The sequence below is a fragment of the Dysidea avara genome, chromosome 6 (genome assembly GCF_963678975.1).
Source record: "Dysidea avara chromosome 6, odDysAvar1.4, whole genome shotgun sequence".
NCBI classification, from domain to species: domain Eukaryota; kingdom Metazoa; phylum Porifera; class Demospongiae; order Dictyoceratida; family Dysideidae; genus Dysidea; species Dysidea avara.
This window is the reverse complement of record NC_089277.1, coordinates 5,661,005-5,686,193: the sequence shown is the minus strand read 5'-3', so window position 1 is coordinate 5,686,193 and position 25,189 is coordinate 5,661,005. Positions and strand designations below refer to the sequence as shown.

The following is a 25,189-nucleotide window of genomic DNA, read 5'->3' as shown; positions in this document are numbered from 1 at the left end:
TGATTTGACTGTATCTTAGATTTACAAGACTATACAATTATACAGTTATTACAAAATCACATGACTTCTCAAATACACACCACCTACTACTCGTGAAAGCCCCCAGCATCCTCAAAACCAGTGCTGGAACTTGCATCTTGCAAATGGCCCATACAGTTTTCTTTTTGCACATAACCCCAAAATCAATGCACGCTCTGTATTACATGGCATTGCACTAATAGTTGCTAAGCCTCAGTGTTGGCCACCAGGATGTCAAGGCTGAACATGCTCTGTTCAAAGGTGTAGAAATTCAGTGGTGTATGTATTTGGTGTGTGCATAAAACAACAGAAAGTAAAGCAACTGGCCGAATAAAACGGAAATAATAACTTGGACCAACTCAGTAAACATTGAAAAAGCAACAAAATTACTTGCAGAAATAAAGTAGCTATGCCAACACGTCAAGTCAAGTCTTTATAAAGATATTCTGCAAGAGTTCCTCAGTATAGGTGGTGACTTAGCTACTTCACCAATATATCTAGCAGACTATATAAACTTTAAAGGGCATACTAGCTATGCAGTTTATAGATACTATTATTAACCAAAGTTGAGGTTATTGCATGCATAGGTGCGTGGGTGGGGAGCAGCAATTGGAGTTCATGCATGTGCAGTTGTCTTTGTAAACATGTTGCCACTGTGTGTATTGTGCTTCCCTTCCTGTCCCAACTCTTGTGAGCCTCTGTGAAGGGCTGGGTGTAGTGAAAGAGCCGGCCTTCCACATACTCTCCCCCTGGCAGGATATCATTCTAACAAAAAGGGTAGCTACATAAGCTTGAATTGGGGATTTACACCAGAGCAGCTGAGAAGGTGGAGCTCTCTCTGCTTCTGTCACACCGGGCTCAGTCCAAACCTACTGGAATTGCAAGGTAATTTTGGAGGCCTAGGGTGAGCTAATGTGGGACTAGGTTGGGGTTTGATAATAATGTCTAGGGTGTCATGGAGCAGGACTAGAGTCAAGTGGGTAAGTGCCGATATTGTAGGCAATTATTTACCTATTACTCATACTTACTAAAAGATCACAATGCTATACCTATCAGAGATACACATCAGGAACTATGTCTAAAGTTGAAATGAATTGCTGCTTAGTTGCTAATGATATTGACCCATTTTTAAAAAATGGGGCCAGATGGGTTACCACCTAAATTGCTCAAGGGATTATCAAATGAACTGGATAAATTATATTGTTTGAGGCTCCCAGTGTATGCAACGAACGTTTTTGAGGTCCTTGTTATTTCTTGTTTATATCACTACCTGATACTGTTTCTTCATGTAGTAGCTTGTTTGTAGATGACTGCTTACTACTGATATATAGACAAATAAAAATAATGAAAATGATCCAAACAATGAGCCAACAAGTGGTTGATTACTTTCATTATAAACGGTGACAAGTGTGAAGTATATACACTCCAGAGGCATTGCAGAAATTGTACTATTCCATGCATGTTTGCATGGAGTTAATAAGGTCCCCTTTTTAAAGAAAGCTAAAGAACTGTTTGCTTTTTAGTTAATGTGCTGAGTCAGTATGTTTGTTCAAGTTAAGCATAGAGTCAATGACAAATAATCCCCTAAGATCAGTCTTAAATCTATTATGTTCATCAGACATAATAATGATGACACACTTGAACACTTGGGTGGGCTACTTCCCAGGTCCAAGCAGCTGGGTAGATTGCATTTGGATCCTGGAGTAATTTCTTGCTCAGCATATGTAGCTACCTATTGATAACACACCTAATCAGTTAACACCAACTAGGTCATCAAGTATAACAATAACTGCATGGGCATAACCATGCATGCATTGAATCCCACCAAGCCAATGCTCTACCACTAGCTACTGCTCTCTCTCTCTCTCTAACTCACTCACACATGAGCACACACACACACACACACACCCACGCACACTATACAAAGCCTTCAGCAGTTATTCAATATAATATGGCTGCCAGAAGCTGCACATATAATTTAGTGCACAAAACCCAGTCCTTCAATACATCTACATACAGCATACAGTTTACAACCAACTATATAGCTAGTGTCACTCAATAAATTACCATAACAATTGCAATACACACACATTCTGGTCACCCCAATAAAATAAAAATACATGTATATATGTTTGGAAATTAATGGCAAACACCTATGGCTATATATTATACTCATAAAATAAAACTCAAAATGTCAATTTAACATAATATAACAAACAATGTTTTGACAATGATGAACATTATTGTAACTCTTCGTACTTCATCATGTCAGTATCTTCATCACCATATTTCTTGTCTTCAACAGACCAGCCGACAAGTAATTATGATTATTACCAGTGTGCGGTGGTCTGTCCAAGTCTTGACTTTGGCTTATGCGGGGTCCCTGAAATATAATAAGATTACATGATCTTATCAATCACACATGATCTTATCAATCACATGTTGTTGGATATTGTTCCAAGTTTCCAGAGCACATACCGTATGCATAAAACTATTGCTCCATGGTAACACTGATGGATTAATTCTCTTAATAAGCACTCAACACATGATTTGTTTTATTACTTTGTGAAAGTTCTTTGTGGGAGAGCAAGAGGCTAAAGCCTATAAGAACAATCACCCCCAACAAATATACATACAACATACACAGCACAAAACACACACACACACACAAAAAACAAACAACTTCTCAATGATTTAAAACATCTGCATAATATTATACACACCCACAATATATCCCAGGAGGTGGTTGGAGTCTGTATCCAGTATCAAGTTTCTCATTTGACTCTTAATGTGAATAAAGATTATACAGGGTGGAAAGTAAAAGTGCTGGTGACCTGCATAAGTTTCTCTCTGCAGCATATATATAACGCTTATCATAATTACTACAGGTACAGCAGAAAGCTATATATTCCATAGCTGATATACATACAAGAGATGGGTAAATCAGAATGTACACATGGAAGGTTGTGCTAACCAAAATAATGCATTGATCACAATCACTTATAACAACAGATCCTAGATGGGTAGCATTCTAAAGGGAATTTCTTAGTAAATTTTGGTAGCATCCTATCAGTAAGCATTTATAGTTAATCACTTTAGTGGCCAAAGTGGGTAGCAGTGTACATGGTAACAATGTAATTGTAGTGATACATCTGCTACCACTTAATTAATAATATTATTTTTATTAATGGATACATATAATTATATGTATAGTTACAATGAAAGCAAGTTGCATTGCTGTTACATATATCATTCCACATTCACAGAGTGTTAGTGTCAAGATTCTGATTCAGTTCTCTCACAATTCCCAGTAGAATGATGCTGATCACATGATACAGTCCATGTTTGTGGTGCAAGACTCAATTGTATTATACATTTAAATTAATGCATATCTTTGTTGTGTGATCACATCACCAAAGAGTTAAATAATTTTTCGCTTCAGTAGCTGCTAATTGAACTATACAGTACACATATATGGTATCAGACAAGTGTGTGGTTAACATGATGATGTGTGACATACTAGCAAGCTATATTATTATTATAATGTTCTTGAGGTTACATTCACTGTCAAGTATTGCTGTAGACTCGTTCATCTGATGTGGGGACAAAAAGTGCACAACTGAACAAGCAAGTACAACATTGTACCTTTAACATATCTTACAAATATTCATGGCAGACTTGATACAGCAGTAGAAAGATTCACCTGAAGAGTTGTCAGACCAAGAGCTCACAAGCTTCTCTTATAGCCACACGTGGTCCTTTTTACTGGGTATTTTTATGTGAGAATAATGATCTGCTTTAAATTTCAGCTTTGATTTCTAATTGGTTTATGTATGTATGGTATTACATTCACATGATTTCAAGAAGCCATATACTAGTGAATTATGTACAAAGCGTAAAATTTAAATCCCCCGTTATTATTGCAGTAATCACACGAAATGGGATGCCTGGTGGCTAAAAATATATCTAAGTATACAAATTTTTGCTATCAATTGGAACATCAGTTCAAATAATTATACTGCATATTATTCTGTTGCTGAATAGGTTGCTGTAAAAAAAATGTACTGCAGTGACCTTTTATACAGAACTATATGTGACTTTCGTTTGTAGGTATACTCAGGGTAACAAATGCACCTAGCCTATTATTATAACATTTACAACACAATTTATTTTAACTTAAGGGTGCTCTGTACAGTTCGTACAAGACTTCCCAAGACATAATCTGTTTTGCACTAAAAGAAATATTAAGGTCACTTAATTCGTCTGTGACATGTTGACACATTTTAGAACCCATAAATTAGGTATCCCTTAGCAATAAGCACACACATCCTGCTATTCTACACCTTCTCACTTAAATTAGAACTACTCCATCATTTTTAATCCAATGGACATGAAATTTTCATACAAGCTACTTTAGTAATTTCTGGGAGTGTCATCTCAAAAGATAAATATGTGATGAATGAGAAGCTAAAAGACAAAAATAAAAATGCACAATGGTTTGTGTTGTTTAGCATAGTGTATCATAAAAGTATCAAGGCTCTTGTGTGTAAACTGTAGGACTAGTTCTAGTATAAAGGGAAAAACTGTAACTCATGTTCTAAAGCAAATTTAGCAGTTGGGTTTGGACTAAACTGTGTACTAGTGTTAGCTTATATCCAGTAAAAAAAGTACAGAACATTTGCTAGAACAAATTAAATGTCATGGGAAGCCATATAAACGGACTGTACAGAGCACCCTTAACATACTGCAATGTCATGCAAAATATTAATGCCACCCACTCACGATTGAGAAACTTCAATAAAAGGAAATATTGTTTGTAACTACAGACTTTCAATTGGTTCTGTTACACAGCACTTTTTTGTCAAGCTAAATAATTGACATTAGCATTGATCAGGTGGTGAATGCATGCACGGGTGAAGGGGTGGACAAAAGTCTAGATCTTAATTCAATTTCACATGTCCAAAGTTGGTCACAGGCTGGCTGTGCATGCATGCCTGCTCCTGCAGATATTGTTTACTGAAAAACATACACGAGTGTGTGTTTGTATGGCTCTGCGCATGTGAGCAATATGTTTTAAGCGTTAAAAGCAGCCAGTAGAAGGCTAAGTAGAGCCTGTAGTTAGCTTCCACATATCATTAAGCTTTGTTATGAAGTTGCACTCATCAAGTTCCCATTTTAAATACAGGAGTAACAAGTTTCTGAAGGAGCTCTGAGTGCCTTCCTCAGCCCACTCTAGACACATTAATGACCAAAATAACATAGAGAACTTCCAAGTAAACTAGGAATTGAGTTTAACAGGATATGTTCCAGGGGCCGGTTCTGGAAAATTTGCTGACTGGTTTCCAACTCAATGGCAGAAAAGCCCATCAGGGGTGGGGGAAGTCTATTCTGAGACATTTTAAATTAGCTACATATTAATAATATTAGAGCTGCACCGATTCTAGTATCGGTATCGGTATCGGGCCGATAGTGCTGTTTTCATGGAGTATCGGAATCGGCCATTAATATATTGTCGCAGATACCGATTCTTATCACGTGCGAGAATAAAACTAACGTTCGTTTGTACTTGCTTATTTTACTAGCACAGTGGATGCCTAAAGCATCAAGTATAACACTAATAGTTAACTACCAGTAAAATCACTGATCTGTGTTGAAACCGTACCTACGTGTGAAAACGCTTTACTGAGAAAAAGATCGATATACTCTAATAGAACAGTCAATAACTCTAATAGAGCAATCAGGTAGAAGTGGCTGTTTCAGTATTAGAATATTAATTTTGTGTTTTTATAAACCATTATGATATTATCTACACTTCTCCAGAAGAATGCTGGAATATCCATTGGTACGCATTTCAGTGACTTCTTTCTTCGTGAATCTTGATTGGCTACTTCATTATAAACATGAACCATACTGAAAATGTATACAAGAATACCATGAAATGCACTATATAATAAATGTGTGCACTATGAAGTAGCTACTTTAAGGGTACTTGGTATCGGTACTTGTACTTGCAGATACTTTCCAGCTGAGTACTTGGTATTTGAAGTATCGGTAAAAAGTGGAATCGGTGCAGCCCTAAATAATATCACCCAAATAAGTTGTTTCACAGTTTAAATCTTATACCACTTCAATTCTATACAGAAAGATTTGATGCATTACCGAAAAAAAAGAGTTACAGTAGTCACAACAGCTTAATCAATAATTATTTTAGAGGTGCATATTACATTTAAGGCTCGAGAGAAGCAATTTTGTGCACAAAAGAAGTCACGTAGTTTGATCACTATAAAGTTACTATCTTTTTAGCACATGTAATTTAGCACATGTAATTTAGCACATGTAATACACCTTGTTTAGACTTAAAATTTTAATTATTTTCAAAGCTGACTGGTATCCGGAAACTGGTAAAATGCCCTTAGAACCATGCCTTATGTGTTCCATCCTTATACACTAATGAATATGAAATGCAGCATTAGGGCATTGTGTAAAGAATTTTCATACAAACTAATAAACAGTCAAGCTTAGAAGATATGTACGTATGTAGCTACTTAAGTGTATTAGCTAATAATTAATTGTATTGGTTGAATTTTTAACAGTGTATAGCAAAATAATTAATAATTTACACATAATACACAAAAGTAATTGATAATGTATAGTATATATATTGGGATGGCCATGGGCAATTTGTTATCACATAGATCCTTTATACTCTGAGTGTAAAGGATCTATTGTTATCACAACAATCATGATTGTTTTGTTGGCAATAATTGACATCATCTAATTAGTGATAATCAAAATCGGCAATTATTGCACAGTAATTAAGGAATTTTTAAAGAGTAGCCATGATTTTTTTTCCATTTACTATATAGTTGAATATTTTTGTTATAGTGATTAAGTGGATCACAATCATGATGATAGCTCATATTAATCGAATTAATTACCCATCCTTAATAAAAATGAAAGCAAAATTACACATTTTATATATGTATATATTATCTAATCAAAAACAGCCAAGCTGTAAAAAAAGGTGCGGCCCCCAAAAAGGCCATGGTGAAAAAAGATGTGAAATCCAAGATGGCGGCCAAGAAATGGCTGTGATGGTAGGTTAATGGTTACATTTTAATAACAACAATTCAGGTGAATTTGGTGCCAAGACCAAGCGGCACAAAATTCACCTGAATTGTCGTTATTAAAATGTAACCATTAACCTACCATCACAGCCATTTCTTGGCCGCCATTTTGGATTTCACATCTTTTTTCACCATGGCCTTTTTGGGGGCCGCACCTTTTTTTACAGCTTGGCTGTTTTTGATTAGATATCACTTCTTTTTGTATTTGTATACTGCAAAGCCGGCCTATGGCTGGCTTTGGGGCTTTTTTAACCCAGGTGTTTTTTCTTTACTACAGTAAGAAGAAAAGAACTTAAAGAAGAATTTTAGTACTTCAATTATTTTTGATTTTATTAGTAATTATACAAATTATGTACATATATTTATTACATGCCCATTATGCCCCACAGGATATTTTTTTGCAGCTGATCTCTCTACTGGATGACTTGAAATGTAGCTGAACTATATACAGGATGGTTTCTTTGTAGCTGAACTCTCTACAAGGTAACCTCTTCTAGCTGGTCTCTCTACAGGGTATTTTGTTTCTAGCTGAACTCTCTACAGGTGATTTGTTTGCAGCTAAACTCTCTACATGGTGGTGTCTTTGTAGCCGAACTCTCTAAATGATGGTTTCTTTGTAGCTGAACTCTCTATAAGGTGACTTCGTCTAGCTGAACTCTCTACAGGGTGATTTTTTTGTAGCTGAACTCTCTGCAGGGTGATTTGTTTGCAGCTGAACTGTCTACATGATGGTTTCTTTGTAGCTGAACTCTCTACAAGGTGACGTCGTCCAGCTGATCTCTCTACGGGGTGATTTGTTTCTAGCTGAACTCTCTACAGGTGATTTGTTGGCAGCTAAACTCTCTACATGGTGTTTTCTTTGTAGCTGAACTCCCTACATGATGGTTTCTTTGTAGCTGAACTCTCTACAAGGTAACTTCTTCTCTACAGGGTGATTTGTTGTAGCTGAACTCTCTATAAGGTGACTTTGTCTAGCTGAACTCTCTACAGGGTGATTTTTTTTGTAGCTGAACTCTCTGCAGGGTGATTTGTTTGCAGCTGAACTGTCTACATGATGGTTTCTTTGTAGTTGAACTCTCTACAAGGTGACTTCGTCCAGCTGATCTCTCTACGGGGTGATTTGTTTCTAGCTGAACTCTCTACAGGTGATTTGTTTGCAGCTAAACTCTCTACATGGCAGTTTCTTTGTAGCTGAACTCTCTACAGAGTGATTTGTTTGTAGCTGAACTCTCTACATGATGGTTTCTTTGTAACTGAACACTCTACAAGGTGACTTCTTCTAGCTGATCTTTCTACAGGGTGAATTGTTGTAGCTGAACTATCTACAAGGTAACTTCTTCTAGTTGATCTCTATACAGGGTGATTTGTTTGTAGTTGAATTCTGTACAGGTGGTTTCTTTGTAGCTGAACTCTGTACATGATGGTTTCTTTGTAGCTGAACTCTTTACAAGGTGACTTCTTCTAGCTGAACTCTCTACGGGGTAATTTCTTTGTAGCTGAACTCTCTATATGATGGTTTCTTTGTAACTGAACTCTCTACAAGGTAACTTCTTCTAGCTGATCTTTCTACTGGGTGATTTGTTTGCAGCTGAACTCTCTACATGGTGGTTTCTTTGTTGCTGAACTCTCTACAAGGTGAATTCTTCTACCTGATCTCTCTACAGGGTAATTTGTTTGTAACTGAACTCTGTACAAGTGCGTTTTTGTGGGTGATCTCACTGCAGGTTGATTTGTTTGTAGCTGAACTCACTAAAGGGTGATTTTGCTTGTAGCTGAACTCCTTGCATTGTATCTAGTTTCTAGCTGATCTCTCTACAGGGTGATTTGTGTGTAGCTGATCTCTCTGCAGGTTGATTAATTTGCAGCCGATCTCTCTACAAGGTAATTTGTTTGTATCTGAACTGTCTATAAAGTGATTTATTTGTAGCTGATCTCTCTGCAGGTTGATTTGTTTTAGCTGAACTCTCTACAGGGTGATTTACTTGTAGCTGAACTCCTTACATTGTGTCTAGTTTCTAGCTGATCTCTCTACAGGGTGATTTGTTTGTAGCTGATCTCTCTACAAGTTGATTTGTGTGTAGCTGATCTTTCTACAGGTTGATTTGTTTGTAGCCGATCTCTCTACAGGGTAATTTGTTTGTAGCTGAACTATGTACAAGGTGCTTTTTTGTAGGTGATCTCACTGCAGGTTGATTTGTTTGTAGCTGAACTCACTAAAGGGTGATTTGCTTGTAGCTGAACTCCTTACATTGTGTCTAGTTTCTAGCTGATCTCTCTACAGGGTGATTTGTTTGTAGCTGAACTCTCTATAAGGTGATTTGTCTGCAGCTGAACTCTCTACATGGTGGTTTCTTTGTTGCTGAACTCTCTACAGGGTGTTTTGCTTGTAGCTGAACTCTCTACAGGGTGATTTGTTTCTAGCTTATCTCTCTACAGGTTGATTTGTGTGTAACTGATCTCTCTACAAGCTGATTTGTTTGTAGCTGAATTCTCTGCAAAGTGTTTTGTTTGTAGCTGACCTCTCTTCAGGGTGATTTGTTTCTAGCTGATCTCTCTACAGGGTGATTTTTTGTAGCTGACCTCTCTTCAGGGTGATTTGTTTCTAGCTGATCTCTCTACAGGGTGATTTTTTGTAGCTGAGCTCCTTACATTGTGTGTAGTTTCTAGCTGATCTCTCTACAGGGTGATTTGTTTGTAGCTGATCTCTATACAAGTTGATTTGTGTGTACCTGATCTCTCTGCAGGGTGATTTGTACGTAGCCGATCTCTCTACAAGGTAATTTGTTTTTAGCTGAACTATCTATAAGGTGATTTGTATGTAGCTAATCTCTCTGCAGATTGATTTGTTTTAGCTGAACTCTGATTTGTTTTTAGCTTATCTCTGTACAGGTTGATTTGTGTGTAACTGATCTCTCTACAAGCTGATTTGTTTGTAGCTGAACTCTCTACAGGGTGATTTGTTTCTAGCTTATATCTCTACAGGTTGATTTGTTTGTTGCTGATCGCTCTAAAGGTTGATTTGTTTGTAGCTGAACTCTCTGCAAAGTGTTTTGTTTGTAGTTGATTTCTCTACAAGGTGATTTTTTGTAGCTGACCTCTCTTCAGGGTGATTTGTTTCTAGCTGATATCTCTACAGAGTGATTTTTTGTAGCTGACCTCTCTTCAGAGTAATTTGTTTCTAGCTGATCGCTCTACAGGTTGGTTTGTTTGTAGCTGAACTCTCTACAGGGTGATTTGCTTGTAGCTGAACTCCTTACATTGTGTCTAGTTTCTAGCTGATCTCTCTACAGGGTGATTTTTTTGTAGCTGATCTCTCTACAAGTTGAATTGTGTGTAGCTGATCTCTCTGCAGGTTGATTAGTTTGTAGCCAATCTCTCTACAAGGTAATTTGTTTGTAGCTGAACTCCTTACATTGTGTGTAGTTTCTAGCTGATCTCCCTACAGGGTGATTTGTTTCTAGCTTATCTCTCTACAGGTAGATTTGTGTTGATTTGTTCATTGCTGATCGCTCTAATGGTTGATTTGTTGCAGCTGAACACCCTGCAAAGTGTTTTGTTTGTAGCTGATCACTCTAAAGGGTAATTTGTATGTAGCTGAACTCTCTCCACAGTGACTTGTGTGTAGCTGAATTCTGTGTAACTGAATTCTCTAGAGAGTGACTTAATTGTAGCTGAATTCTCTACACAGTGCATGACTTGTTTATAGCTGAACTTTCTTCAGTGTGACTTGTAATGTTCTGAATCTCTATAGTGATATATTTGCTTAACTCTCCACATGGTGACTGTATTCTTGCTGAACTGTCTATAAGATTAACTGTTTGCAGCTGAACTCCCTACAGAATAACTTGTGATGTAATAAAATTCTATAATGGAATAAATAAATTAGCCGAATGCTCTATTAGGGTGACTGTTGTATTAGAGTATCTCGATCTCGCATTTGCTACACGGTGTTGGCTTTCGAATCATAACTCAGTGGTTTGTAATCCGATTCTTCTGTACTACTGCAAGGACTTTCTATGAAGATTATTCCAGCTATACACCGATTTTCAGCTCATTGCTCTAAGCGGTTTGCCTAGGAGGCGTGAAAACTAATACTTTTTTATTCATAAAAATCGATCGCGTAATTGTGACACAGGTTGGGTTTTGTGTCATATCTCCGTGGTCTTTATCTCGATTCCTTTCAAACCACCAAAAGGCACTCCTACGATGGTTACTCCATCTACATAGCAATTTTCAACTCATTCCATGAAGCGGTTTACCCTGTAGGCGCGACAACAAATCGATCTTGTTTTACGCGAATAATCGGTCATAACTCCTGAACCATTCATCGGATTTGTACCAAATTGGATGCTAGGATTCGCCTTTGGACTTCCTTTCTGTGTGCCAAATTTCAAGGCGATCGGAGTACGCGTTTGCTAGTTATAGCAATTTTTGCAAGTGTGCGAAAAGACGAAGAAAAAAAAACGAAGAAAAAAATACGAAACTTTGGAAGCTCGTATCTCGGAAATGGCTAGAGCGATTTCCTTCAGATTTGGTATGTAGACTCCCTTGGCTGGCGGGCAACTGTGTAGCAAATTTGGTTCCAATCAGATAAGTGATCACCGAGATACAAAGGTGTGAAAATGACGTTTTCGTTCTTCCTGTCAATATACTCACGGGTGTGGCGCGCCGGCTTCTTGGGCCGCACGACACACTACCGTGTGTCTTGATATGCATGAATCCATGGTTATGGTCCTATTGAGTGGGAAAAAATATTAGCTTACTGAGCACCTAGTCTTTAGAATTTTCTCATCCACAAAATTTGATGCTTCTTAAAATAGCAATGCAAGTGCATGGGTGGATGTTTGCTAACTTTACTTGTTTTATTAAAACATGTACACCAAAAAATTAGAATTTTCAACTAGAGTCGGGACCATAGCACATCGATAAAAAGTACTGAAATAAGCTGGAGTAGGGCACGATATTAAATCACAGTAAAACAATAAGAAGTGTTATATCTCTACTGTGCAAAATTATTATGACTGGTGAATCTACGCATAGTGCATAAAAGAAAGAAATGGCGTTGCACGCCCCAGCTATCAAATATCGTCTGAAAAGTGAAGTATCCATTACACTTTGGTTCAACCTGTTTCACAGCACTACAAATCTCGAAAAGCACCTCTGCAATCAAAGTAACTACTATGAAAAATATGGATGACTTCCGGCAAAGGGAAGGCTAGTGCCAAATCAACACCTTTTGCTTTAAGCAAAGATGAATGAGACACAAAAGAGGACACTGGTAAGTCCATGAAGAATGCATTGTACATACTGTGGTATGTGTCTGGCTGAAGCAACAATGAACAGTAAAAAAATCAAGCCCATAGCCTTAGCCATTATTGAGTTACGCTTGTCTGAAGGCATCAGTTACTCAGTCAGTAGAAAATTCTGTTTAATAATTTCATAGCAAATTGCTGAAAGCATATGCATTTCAGGTTGATCTGAATGCATACTTGTTTGGGCATAGTTTTACCTAACCAATATTGCCTCATTGTTGTCAGGGAAAAGTGAGGCTGATGCTTTTCATGGACCACACCCAAGCCTTTGTGGTCCCTACTATACAGCATTATCGTACTGTATGATTACTAAATTATGTTATATACATCAGAATACAACCTGTATAGTCTGTTGTAGCTAGCAAATGTTTTTATATTGCAAAACAGCTAGCTAACTGCATTCAACAACCAATGATGCAAGCAATCATTGATGAGACATAAAAATGGCAACACGAGCAACTAATAATTATTATGTTTATGTGGCTTGAGTTAAATGGATGGAGAAATACAGAAATGGAAAGTTATAGGGTATTAAGGGCTCAAAAACTAAGGCTTAATAAGAGGAATTTTACAGTACAGGTATTAATCCAATCCTGTAGTGTTGCATAGCCTAATTTAGAAAATTGGTACTGACAAAAAGTTTAAAAATTTTTAAAGATGCATTGATTTTGCCAGTAAACTTTGTGACACAGCTGATAGGTAAAATCAATAAGCAAATACTGCCATAATCAGTGCAAGTTTACACTAGGGAACATGAACTTTGCAAATTTTGCTAGAAAATAATATTCTAATAGAACAGTCATGTACATGAGTATATGGTTATGGTTATATGGTCTATTACATAATGCAATCAAACAATCAAGTGATTAAAGTCAAAGAATTGGATGTGTGTGGAAGCCTGGTTTCATCAAATCTGGTCACATATATACCTTCTTGTTAATAGTTGTATGCTTTTTGATAACAGGAGGTGAATATCAAGATAGTCTAATAGAACAGTCCAGATATTTTATTCCAGTATCAAAATAATTATATAATCTTTTGTGTGATGGGATGTCACATTCCTTTGTTTCACTCACCTGGTCACAATTATGTATCAGAATATGTACCGTATCATTGAGTTTGAATAGAGATCTGTGTGTGACAATTTCAGTTGTTTGGCTATATATCTTTGACATGCTCCATAGTAGCTCTAGTATGGAGTAACATGTTGACTTGCTTAGCTCTTGCCTTTTTCAGCAATCTTTATTTCTTATAATTTTTAAAAATTGTTTAATGCTAGTTATATTACAAGAGTGAAGAGTAACTAAAGAGAAAGAAAGAGCAGAACATTTTTGCTGTGATAGTGGATGACTAGTACATCTTTAATTTTCTGCAAAAAAGAAGTCAACATGTTAGCATGAATAAGACAAGCATGCAGTTTAAGGTTTCTTCAGTGGATAGGGATAACAGTGTACAACCTGAAGGAACGATGCAGTGATCAACAAGGCAGAGCCAATTTTATTTAATGATTCCTGAGGGGTACTTATTCACTTAAGAATCCAAGCAATGCATGTCTTAGTTGCTTAGACAAAGTTAGGAATCCAGTTTGTAGCAAGGTGTCATAAAAATTGTTGTTGTAGTTGCCACTAAAAGAAATTTGCCAGAAATTGTTCCTACAGGTATATATATACCATGAACCAAAGTGCTTTGTATTCTATTACTAGAATACAATATCAGTTATCTATGCTTCTACTGTATCCAGTGGCTTGGACGACGTATCCCTACACATGTACATAACTGTAGTTGACAGTGTATGCCAAAGAAATATTACACATACTGTATACTATGATATCTAGATGTCCTGAAATTGCAGCAGATAACATCAAGATTGCAAAACATTTTCAGGAACATATACATCATGGTTATTCACTCTAATGGTTAACTAAATTAGCCATCTTTTTGCACTGCAGCATACATACACCATATCTTCTTGGTTAAACATCATGGTTAGTATTGGTTACTATAGCCTAGTGTCAAAATTCAGTGTGGCTACTACTATTCAAGGGTGGGCAATATTTGAGGGTGGCAATTAGTAGCATAAAAGCAGGTCTTAAATTGTGGCAACTATTCCGTATAGCAAACAAAAATTGTTGTTATAATAATAGTATGTACTTATTTAATTCATGTTTAGTAGCTCTAGTTTATTTCACTGCGATGTGCACCAGAAATGAAGATAAATGGTATGGCCTCTGTACATGATGTAGAACAACTATTGTTCTTTTCCTTACTAAGAACACTACAGAATATCACTGCAGGATAGTCTACTTTGCCAAAGATAAGCAAAATATGCCTCAGAATAATCAAGGACTATGAATTCAAATAATATAGTTGAGGAGTTTATTCAAGGGACACTATATTCAAATGTGGTGACTATTAAAGTTGTGGGGTTTAACCAAGGAAATAAGGTACCTCTATACAATACCCAAACATCAAACATAGTCTTGCATGTTGGATTGTATGGAAAGCCCATATGAAATGTCTAGCATGTGAGACTAACACAAACACTGCACATGACAAAAAAACTAGGGCTGAGCGATACTACCGTTTTAGCGATATATCGCAATATTTTGTTATTAACTATCGTGATACCATGCCTGTACATTACTGTCATTAAAATCCATTTGTTATGCTGTACTAGGCTCAAGAATCCTTGTAAGTCATAACCTGGTTACCCCTGCAGAGAGGTGTGAACACCATAACATAACTTCAAAGCATGTGTTACAATAACTGTTACTTTAAACAAGGTTGACAGTGGTTAGTTTGATGCTACTTTTGAAGTCTTCCTGCAGGAATACTGAGCAATACACTATGTGGCACCAACTATGATTGACATATTTGTAAGTATCGTGAACTATTCAGTATCGGCTTTAGTATCGATCGTGATACTAAAATGGTAGTATCGCTCAGCCCTAAAAAAAACCAAAAACAATTGACTAACAATAATACAAAATGAATGTGTTAAATGTCACTATATACTACAAAAGTACAGAGCTAATGATGCAATAGTTTGATGTTCTACATAAGCACACTGAATTACTTTTTAGCTTTCACACTAGTATAAGCTGGATTGGGAGAAATGGTAACACCAGAGCCTGGAGTAGTTTTGGTGTTAGTTCCCATCCTTGTGGCTACTCCATATGATGGATTAGGCTCTATAGCAACATTAGTGATCTCAGTGGGTCGAGCATAATCATAGCGATCTTCAGTTATTTTCTCATTTGATCTGTTCACACTATAACATGGGTTAGGTTGAACAGCAATATTAGTACCCTGTCCTATGTAAGATCCATATGATGGATTAGAGTCCATCTTGATAGGATCATCACGACGTAACTGAGGCAACACTATCTCACTGTATTCTTCTTCCTTCACTTTCTTTTCTGTAGAACTTACACCACCTGTAGTACATGTGAGCATCACCAAGGGTGCATATCATGACTAAGACACAAACTAGTCTACTATTATGACCACAAGGCAACAAAGCATGTATCATGCAAGTAATGGCCAGTAAAGCTATCAAAGTGAGTAAGGAGAAATTAAAGCTCAGTACAATTACACACAAAGTATATAAAGCAATATAAAGCAAACAAACATGCTATACAGATATGCACTGAGATATAGCTAAAATCACTGGCTTTGGCTCAGTCAATTTCATTTACTCCAACATGTGTATATAATAATGTACACTCACTATCAGATATGGTATTAGCTATCCCAGCCACAACTGAATTTGATTTCTTCTGATGTAGTTGTCTCATATAAATCAATACAAGTAGTACCATTATACTGATGACTACAATAACTACAACTCCTCCTGCTGCTCCACCAATAACAGCACCAGACGATCCTCCACTGTCACTTGTTTGAGATCCTGGTTGATATTTATACAATATCAAACAGTATGGCAGTAGCGTTCCCCCCTAAAATGAATGGCACCCACCAAAATGTTGTGGTTAAAAACATCATAGAAGTATTATAGGTAATGAAATTCACCTTTGCTAATAACAGTCTTACATCAAATTGTTAAAACATAATAAACAAAGACCGCATATTAATTTTAAAACAATTGTAATTGTATTTTAAGGAGCCTGTACATCCATAGACAAATTATGTACTTAGCTATTTAAATTACTATACAAAATTATCATCACCTGATTTTTTAGTTAGTTAGTTGGTCAGTCAGTTGGCCAGCCATGCAGCCAGCTCACAGTCATAAGGCTTAGACACCAAATGAAGCAGCACACAGTCACCACTTTACATCACAATAACGAACTCATGTTTAGCTTGTGCCTTTTCTGGTTCTAATGAGTGTCTGCCTTCCGCACCTTGTCTTTCCTTTTATCTTTGATTGTATGGTCATCTTCTTATTTATGCAAGGAAACCATAAAGGGAATTAATATCCTTAGAGAAGTGTATTTTGGAAATGGTATGTATAAAATCTTTTGTTCTTTGGGAGATATTGAGGTCTTTAAAATCATGAAGAGACCTCTGGAGAGGTTCTCTAAATGATTTGAGACCTCCTATATAGCAGATACGTAGCTACATATATATCTCTAGTTGAAGGAGTCAACACACAGCACACCTCATTATTGATCACTGATGTGCTAAGTAGCATCACAGATCTCACAATTAATCCCTGATCTGAGCAGATCAGTGAGCTTTCTTTTATATAAGTACACAGAAAAAATTGGAATTTTGAACTAGAGTAGGGACAATAGCACATCAATAAAAGTACTGAAACAAGCTGGAATAGTGCACAATATTAAATCACGATATTAAATCACAGGAAAACAATAAGAAGTGTTATATCCCTACTGTGCTCAAGATACCATAATGGAAATGCACAGTAGGGATATAACACTTCTTATTGTTTTACTGTGATTTAATATTGTGTACTACTCCAACTTGTTTCAGTACTTTTATCGATGTGCTATGGTCCCTACTCTAGTTCAAAATTCCAAATTTTTCTGTGTACTTGTTTGTTAACTTTTTTGTAAACAATTGTTATGACTGGTGAACCCATGCATTCCACATCTGAAATGGTGCCTCATGCCCCAATTATTGTTTGAAATGTAAAGTATCCATTATGCTTCATCGTTAGCTATGTTCAACCCATTACACAGAATTTCAGATCAAGAACTGTTCAAAAAGTACCTCTGCAATCCATGCATACCAAATGAAAGAAATGGTGCCACGCACCCTAGTTATATAAATTATCATCTGAAAAGTGAAGTATCCATTATGCTTTGTTGTCGGCTGTGTTTAACCCGTTACACAGCAGGTATGAACCCGTTACACAGCAGGTATGAACCGAGAACTGTTCGAAAAGCACCTCTGTAATCAAAACAGCCACTATGAAAAATATGGACAATTTCCGTTATGAAGGGAAGCCATCACGTACTAATGCCAAATCAACACTTTTTGCTGCCAGCAAAGATGAATGGGACACAAAGGGAGGACACTGGTAAGTACATGAAGAATGCATTTTACTTACTGCGGTATGCCAAAAGGCACCTCTTGGGTCGAAGCGACATTGAACAGTGAAAAAATCAAGCCCATAGTCTCAGCCATTATCATGCCTAGAAGCATCAGTCAGTCAGTCAGTCAGTCAGTCAGTAGAAAATTCATTAAATAAATAATTTTTAAAATTCCATAGCAACTTGTTGAAAGCATTTCGGATCAATCTGAAAGCTTGCTTGGGCTTAGTTTTACCTAACCAATACTGCCTCATCGTCATCAGGGAAAATTGAGGCTGGTGTTTGGATAATGTTATTTCGTGGACCACGCCTGCTCCTTTGTGGTCCCTACTATGCAGTGCTATTGTACTGTTTTAATACAACAATACAGAAAGTGATTGTGGGTTTAGATTTTGCACAAGATATGATGACATGACGATGCTTTACTCAACCCACAATCAATCAATCTATCTAGTAATATAAATATCCACACCATTTTCTAAGTCAGTTAGAGACCACTCCCTCAGATCTTCATGGCTTTAAGAAACCTCAGCTTTGCCTTGGGTTTTTAAAATCACGAAAATTCTTGTGGTAGGTCTCTAACTATTACTCAGATCCCACAAAATTACTAGACGCTTGTGCGCTACTGTAAGAGGGAGTAGATAAATGTAAAGATCAGAATGGATTGCCACATCCTCAATGTGTGACCATGCCCTTTAGTAATCTAACTGCAGCTTTGCTATAGAAAAGAATTACTAGCAATTTTACACCTCTTAATCTGTTGTGTAACTCACTCAAGACAAGCAGCCAGATCCAGATACTCTAATAAAACACTCATAGCTACATGTGTATATTATAGCTATGTTATAACAAAAAAGTTAACAAGTTTGAAAATGAAGTAGGGTATACCAGCAATTAAAAGTGGTGAAACAAGAGATATAAATATGAAACAGTAGCTATTACAACATACGTGCCTATGTGGTACATACTTTGGCATTAAATAGATCGTAGGGATTTTTATACACACTTGTAGCTATGTTAACATTCAAAATCCAGGGTGAAAAAGTTGTGAAATCAAGTGGCGGCCATGAAATGGCGGCAATGACATTTATGATAATAAATTCTGATAATGCCATAATTAAAATTACCACCATTGCAGCCATTTTGGCTGCCAACTTTGATTTCACAAATTGTAGAGTGTAATTGATAACTTTTTATCAATATTCCAAAAGAGCAGACAATTTTTTCAAGGATTTCTAATAGAACACACATAGAATGTTCTAGAACAACCTGGATGTTCCATTGGTAGATTTATAAAATTATAAACTTTACTATTGAGTAGACTATAGCTAGAATTTCTATTTTTAAAGTAGTGAGGTGAACAACTGTTATAGCAGTAGCTCAGTGGTTAAGGATTTGAGTGTTCACTATGGAGTTCTCTGGTTCAAATCCTGGTAAGTTAGACATTTTTTGTACACCTTTTTACCCCTCATGACTGTTCTATTAGAGTATCTTGACCCTGTGGATTAGTTTTATTCCTTGTAACTCTATAGCTATAGTCAGAGAATATCGCTAAAATCTGGGAATAAATTCCTTACCAAGAAATTTTTCACCAATGTGTTTGTAGAGGTCTCTACTAACATATATGAAAAAAAAACTCCTGTAGGGGAACCTGTGACAGCTGCTGGAATGTGGGGTACTCAGAACCATTTTGGGAAAAATTGAGAAGTCTAACGTTGCCTTATGTGGAGTCAAAATAGGGATTTTTCATGATTCTGAATTGAATAAAAGCATTTGTTTTGCACCAAAACTGCTCCTTAGCGGAAAAAAGGCCATTCCCACTTTCCACTATTTGCAAACCTCCGTATGTCTATTTACTTGAATAGACACAATTTAAATATGGCTCCCACTGTCAAACACCTCAAAAGTCGATGTCTGAGTCTTCTCTAGACTCTACGATATCAACTTGATGCAATTCTTGCATTTAATGCCTCTGCATGCGGAGATACACTGGACGCTGTTCTTCTTGCAACTGTGCCATTGGGTACTGCAATCTCCATGACAATTACAGCTTGTGAAACAGAGTAGTGCCTCAGAAGCCATGGGATCTAGTGTAACTATGAACCCCTACAGTCCATCCATACTCTTGGGGATTCAAAGACATGCTTCGTAACAGCATCCAGTCCTGGGTTTGAAGATAGGTGGGAAGGGAATGCTGTACAGCTGCACCCTCTGTTTGGAGGTAGAGTCTCTGGCTTGATCAATCTAGCCGTTGCCTTGTGGGCAAGCATATTGTACCAACTTTCTCCTAAAGTAGTACCCGATGCATTGTCAATGTACTTGAAAATGGCAATACCACCCCTAATCACTGTGTTTTAGGAGTCTGTATGTCAAGGAAGAAGTCTACCTGCTCAATATCCCCTGCACAAAACTTGTCAAATAGGGTACTTTTCCCATGGCCTGCAATTGAAGAAACAGTATCACAACCAGTGAAAGTTTGACAAAAGAGCAAGCAGCGCCTTCTGTCTTTCAGAGAGTACTTCACGGATCATTATTATTATTTATCAATAATGTACAAACTCAACATAAATCAGCTGCAAACAAATCACCCTGTACAGAGTTCAGCTACAAACAATGAGAGTTTCAGCAACAGTTCAGTTATGTAAGAAGTCACCTTATTAACTACTGTAACAGTATGTGATAATCATCATTCAATGTTATTTCATCACACAAAAACTATACACACAATTACTTCCTTTGTTCCACAGTTCCTGCAGTAAAGAAAAAAAAGTTAAAAGGAAGCACCAAAGCCATATGGCCAGCTTGTAGCTTGAAATACAAAAAGAAGTGATATCTAAACCAAAACAGCCAAGCTGTAAAAAGAAAGAGTGCTGCCCCCAACTGATAAAGGCCAGGATGAAAAAAGATGTGAAATCCAAGGTAGTGGCCAAGAAATCAGTGGCTCTGATGGTAGGTTAATGGCAAAATTTTTAATTATGACTATTCAAGTGAATTTGGTGCCGAATACTCCACTATTACAGCTTGGCTGTTTTGGTTTAGATACTTTAATTTTGTGTATTTTTTTTGTGCAGAGAAATTCTTTATATAATAAAATTTGAATGGGAAAGTGTCACTTCAACTGCAACACACTAATAGCAATACCTTGAAAAGTTGATGTGCTCCAGAGTTAGTAGGCACATTAGAGCAGGGGTCTGTAGGCATATCTATAGTCCCTCAGAAGCTATAGGCAGTATTGCATGTAGTTTTGTATGAAAATTATAATGCATGAATACTGATTGATCTTCTGAGTTGCAGCAATTGGTAGGTAATATATGGACAGCAACTGCTCAGTATCAAGACACACGGTATGTCGTGCGGCCCAAGAAGCCAGCGCGCCACACCGTGAGTATATTTACAGGAAGAAAGTAAACACGATTTTCACACCTTTGTAGCTTCGTGATTCCTTATCCGATTGAAACCAAAGTTGCTACAGATGTGCCGGCTAGGTAGGGGAGTCCACATTCCAAATTTGAAGAAAATCGCTCCAGCCATTTCCGAGATACGAGCGGCCAAGGTTTGGGTTTTTTTTCTTCGTTTTTTCTTCTTCTACTTATTCTTCTTCTACTTCTTCTTTTCGCACACTTTGCAAAATCCGCCATAAAACACTAATGCGTGCTCCAATCGGGCTGAAAGTTGGCACACTTAAGGGCTTGTTAGGCCCCTATTTGGTGATTATTAGTTTCTCATCCACCGCCCGCATCTTTCTTAAGCTACCGCATGGTAAGCCATTATTTACTCTGCGCATGCTCAGAAGAACACGTGATACCAAACTGTTATAATTTTGGTTGATGAACGCTACAATGCGCTATATATCACCAGGAGAACTGTTGTTTTCCTTAGCAAATTGTGGCAGTGCCAGTTGCAATCGTGCTCTATCGAGTTCATCAAAGCAGGCTTTCAGTTGACTGTCGAAAAACAGTTGGCGATCACGAAAAGTAGAATCAGCTGGTGAAGGAAATGTTTGTAGTAAGAAAGAAAGACAATTTGGACAAGGTCTGTACATCAGTGTGTTAATACTATAAAATAATGGCATAATGGTAATACCCTCCCGCCCGCATCATAATAATTAGAAAGGCTGGATGAGAAACTAATAATCACCGAATAGGGGCCTTAAGGAGAATCTCAGTACCACGTTTGGTAGGAATCCGTTGAACATTCACGGAGTTATGACCGATTATTTGCATAAAATTAGGTCGAAGGTCTGTCACGCCCACAGGGTAAACCGCTTGAAGGAATGAGCTGAAAATTGCTATGTAGATGGAGTAACTATCGTAAGAGTGCCTTTTTGTGGTTTGAAAGGAATCCAGTTAGAGGCCATCGAGATATGACACAAAACCCAACCTGTGTCAAAATTACGCAATCGATTTTTACGAATAAAAAAACTGTTAGTTTTCACGCCTACCAGGCAAACCGCTTAGAGTAGTGAGCTGAAAATCGGTACGTAGCTGGAATAATTATCATAGAAAGTCCTTGCAGTAGTACAGAAGAATCGGATTACAAACCACTGAGTTATGATTCCAAAGCCAACTACGTGTAGCACATGCGAGATCGAGATACTCTAATAGAACAGTCACCCTAATAGAGCATTCAGCTACATTTATAATTTACTCCATTATAGAATTATATTACATTGCAAGTTATTCTGTAGGGAGTTCAGCTACAATCAAGTCACCCTGTAGTCAGATCAGCTAGAAGAAGGTACCTAATTGAGAATTCAGCTACAAGGAAACCATCATGTAGAGAGTTCAGCTGCAAACAAATCACCCTGTAGAGAATTCAGCTACACACAAATTGCCCTGTAGAGAGATCAGCTAGAAGAAGTTACCTTGTAGAGAGTTCAGTTACAAAGAAACCATCATGTAGAGAGTTCAGCTACAAACAAATCCCCCAGTAGAAAGTTCCACTATGAACAGGTCACCCTGTAGAGAGTTCAGTTAGAAACTAGTCATCCTGTAGAGAGATCAGCTAGAAGAAGTCACCTTGTAGAGAGTTCAGCTACAAAGAAACCACCATGTAAGAGAGTTCAGCTGCAAACAAATCACCTGTAAAGAGTTCAGCTAGAAAGAAGTCACCCTGTAGAGAGATCAGCTAGAAACAAGTCACCCTGTAGAGAGTTCAGCTAGAAGAATTACATTGTAGAGAGTTCAGCTACAAAGAAACTACCATGTAGAGAGTTCAGCTGCAAACAAATCGCCCTGTAGAGAACTCAGATACAAACAAGTCACCCTGTAGAAAGATCAGCTAGAAGAAGTTACCTTGTAGAGAGTTCAGCTACAAACAAGTCATCTGGTAGAGAGATCAGCTAGAAGGATCACCTTGTAGAGAGTTCAGCTACAAAGAAATCACCCTCTTCATCTTTTCTTCTTCCTGTAGTAAAGATAAGAATGATAGGTTAAAAAGCCGTAAAGCCGGCCATAGGCCGGCTTTGGGGTATACAAATACAAAAAGAAGTGAAATCTAAAAAGAGTGCGGCCCTGAGAAAGGCTATGGTGAAAAAAGATGTGAAATCCAAGGTGGCGGCCAAGAAATGGCTGTGATGGTAGGTTAATGGTAAAAATTTTAATAACAACAATTCAGGTGAATTTGGTGCCACTTGGTCTTGGCACAAAATTCACCTGAATTGTCGTTATTAAAATTTTTACCATTAACCTACCATCACAGCCATTTCTTGGCCGCCACCTTGGATTTCACATCTTTTTTCACCATAGCCTTTCTCAGGACCGCAATCTTTTTTTACAGCTTGGCTGTTTTGGATTAGATATACAGTATATATATGTAACTTGCATTTACAACACCATGCTAGGAACATATCAGTATCCTGGGGATAAACACTCATATCTCTGTGACATGTAATGACTGTTCTATTAGAGTGTTTGACTGCTGTACGTATTTGAGAATCTTGATGATGGTTTGATATTAACCCCAGTCTCACTGCAGACCTGCAGAGACTTTACTAATTTCAATGTCCAGACATTCACTAGCTATCTGACTCAATACTAACTTTATTTATCATCAGAGCTTCCATTGTAGTATTGTCTTTCAACAATCATAATCATCATATGACATTCTTTTGAAATCAGACGGTGTGACACGTTAAATAATACCAAATTCAATGATTGAAGCTGAACTAAACTGCTTTGCCATGCCTTGATACTAGTTGGTATGTAACTGCATGTGTCCTATAAAACTCAAATCCACAATGAAAAGCATTCATTCCATCAAGTGTAAACTTGCATTAGTGTAGTGCATTGTTTCTATTTGTTTAGAGAAATTATTTCACCATCCAAAAACAGGTTAGCTCTTGACTGTGAAACTTACCTACATTATGTTGCAATTATGCTCCATTATGCCAGCATTATGCTTTATGCTTTTCATACCTAAAACTATGCCGGCATAATCAATGCAAGTAAAACTAGCCTTAAATAAATACCATTGCACTGTAAAACTACTATAGAAGTGGGACATGAAGAAGAACAAAGGTAAGTCCATAATGCATACATTACATTCCTTGCCATACACTAAAATCACAACGTAAGCCCAATCAACATTTATCTCTATAATAACAAGTCTGCAGCAGTAGCCATTATCAACTTGTACTTGTTTGAAGACATTATTGGTAATCAATCAAACTCCAAGAAACATTCCAAGGAGCTCTTGTTTCTTCGTGAGATTTTTGGTCCTGGTGTTCACTCCCTGGCTCTAGAAGAAAAAAATTAAGAAGATGAAGGTGTAGTGTATATGACCACTATGCCTCAACATCGAAGAAGCCATCGCTGGGGACCACCAGGCTGCACAGAAATACCTTCTGCAGCGTCATCATGTCCATGTGGCAGACCGGACAGTCACCAGTCCTTGATTGGGTGTGATAGTCCCTGTTCTGCTTGGTTTCACTACGACTGTGCTGGTGCTAGTGATGTTCCTATGGGTGAGTGGATTTGTTTGCGTTGTTCCATCAAGAATACCCATTCTGTGCAAATTCTTCAATATATTCCAAAGGGGGCCTGTATACATACTGCTCAAGCACTCACAACTATCATGTATTTCCGGGGATGCTGGTGACTTACTTACTCTGGTGGAAACTTCTGTTTTTTGGCTGCACAACTTTAGCTATCCCTGACACATCTAGCAATGATCCATCTGGCCCTTCTCTTACCACTATTGTAAAGCGCCAAGTTGC

General features: G+C 37.4%; 2 protein-coding genes across 2 annotated transcripts in view; both read right to left on the bottom strand.

The window, feature by feature from the left end:
* LOC136257625 (uncharacterized) overlaps positions 1 to 25,189 on the bottom strand; it is a 194,532-nt gene that overhangs the window by 63,835 nt on the left and 105,508 nt on the right. The window lies entirely within an intron of this gene.
* LOC136257628 (P-selectin-like) overlaps positions 15,435 to 25,189 on the bottom strand; it is a 40,283-nt gene continuing 30,528 nt past the window's right edge. The window contains exons 7-8 of the mRNA XM_066050882.1: positions 16,188 to 16,367; positions 15,435 to 15,894 (exon numbers count right to left, since the gene is read on the bottom strand). Of these exons, the coding sequence (XP_065906954.1) occupies positions 15,530 to 15,894; positions 16,188 to 16,367 (545 nt within the window). The 3' untranslated portion in view covers positions 15,435 to 15,529. The remainder of the gene's footprint in view (positions 15,895 to 16,187; positions 16,368 to 25,189) is intronic.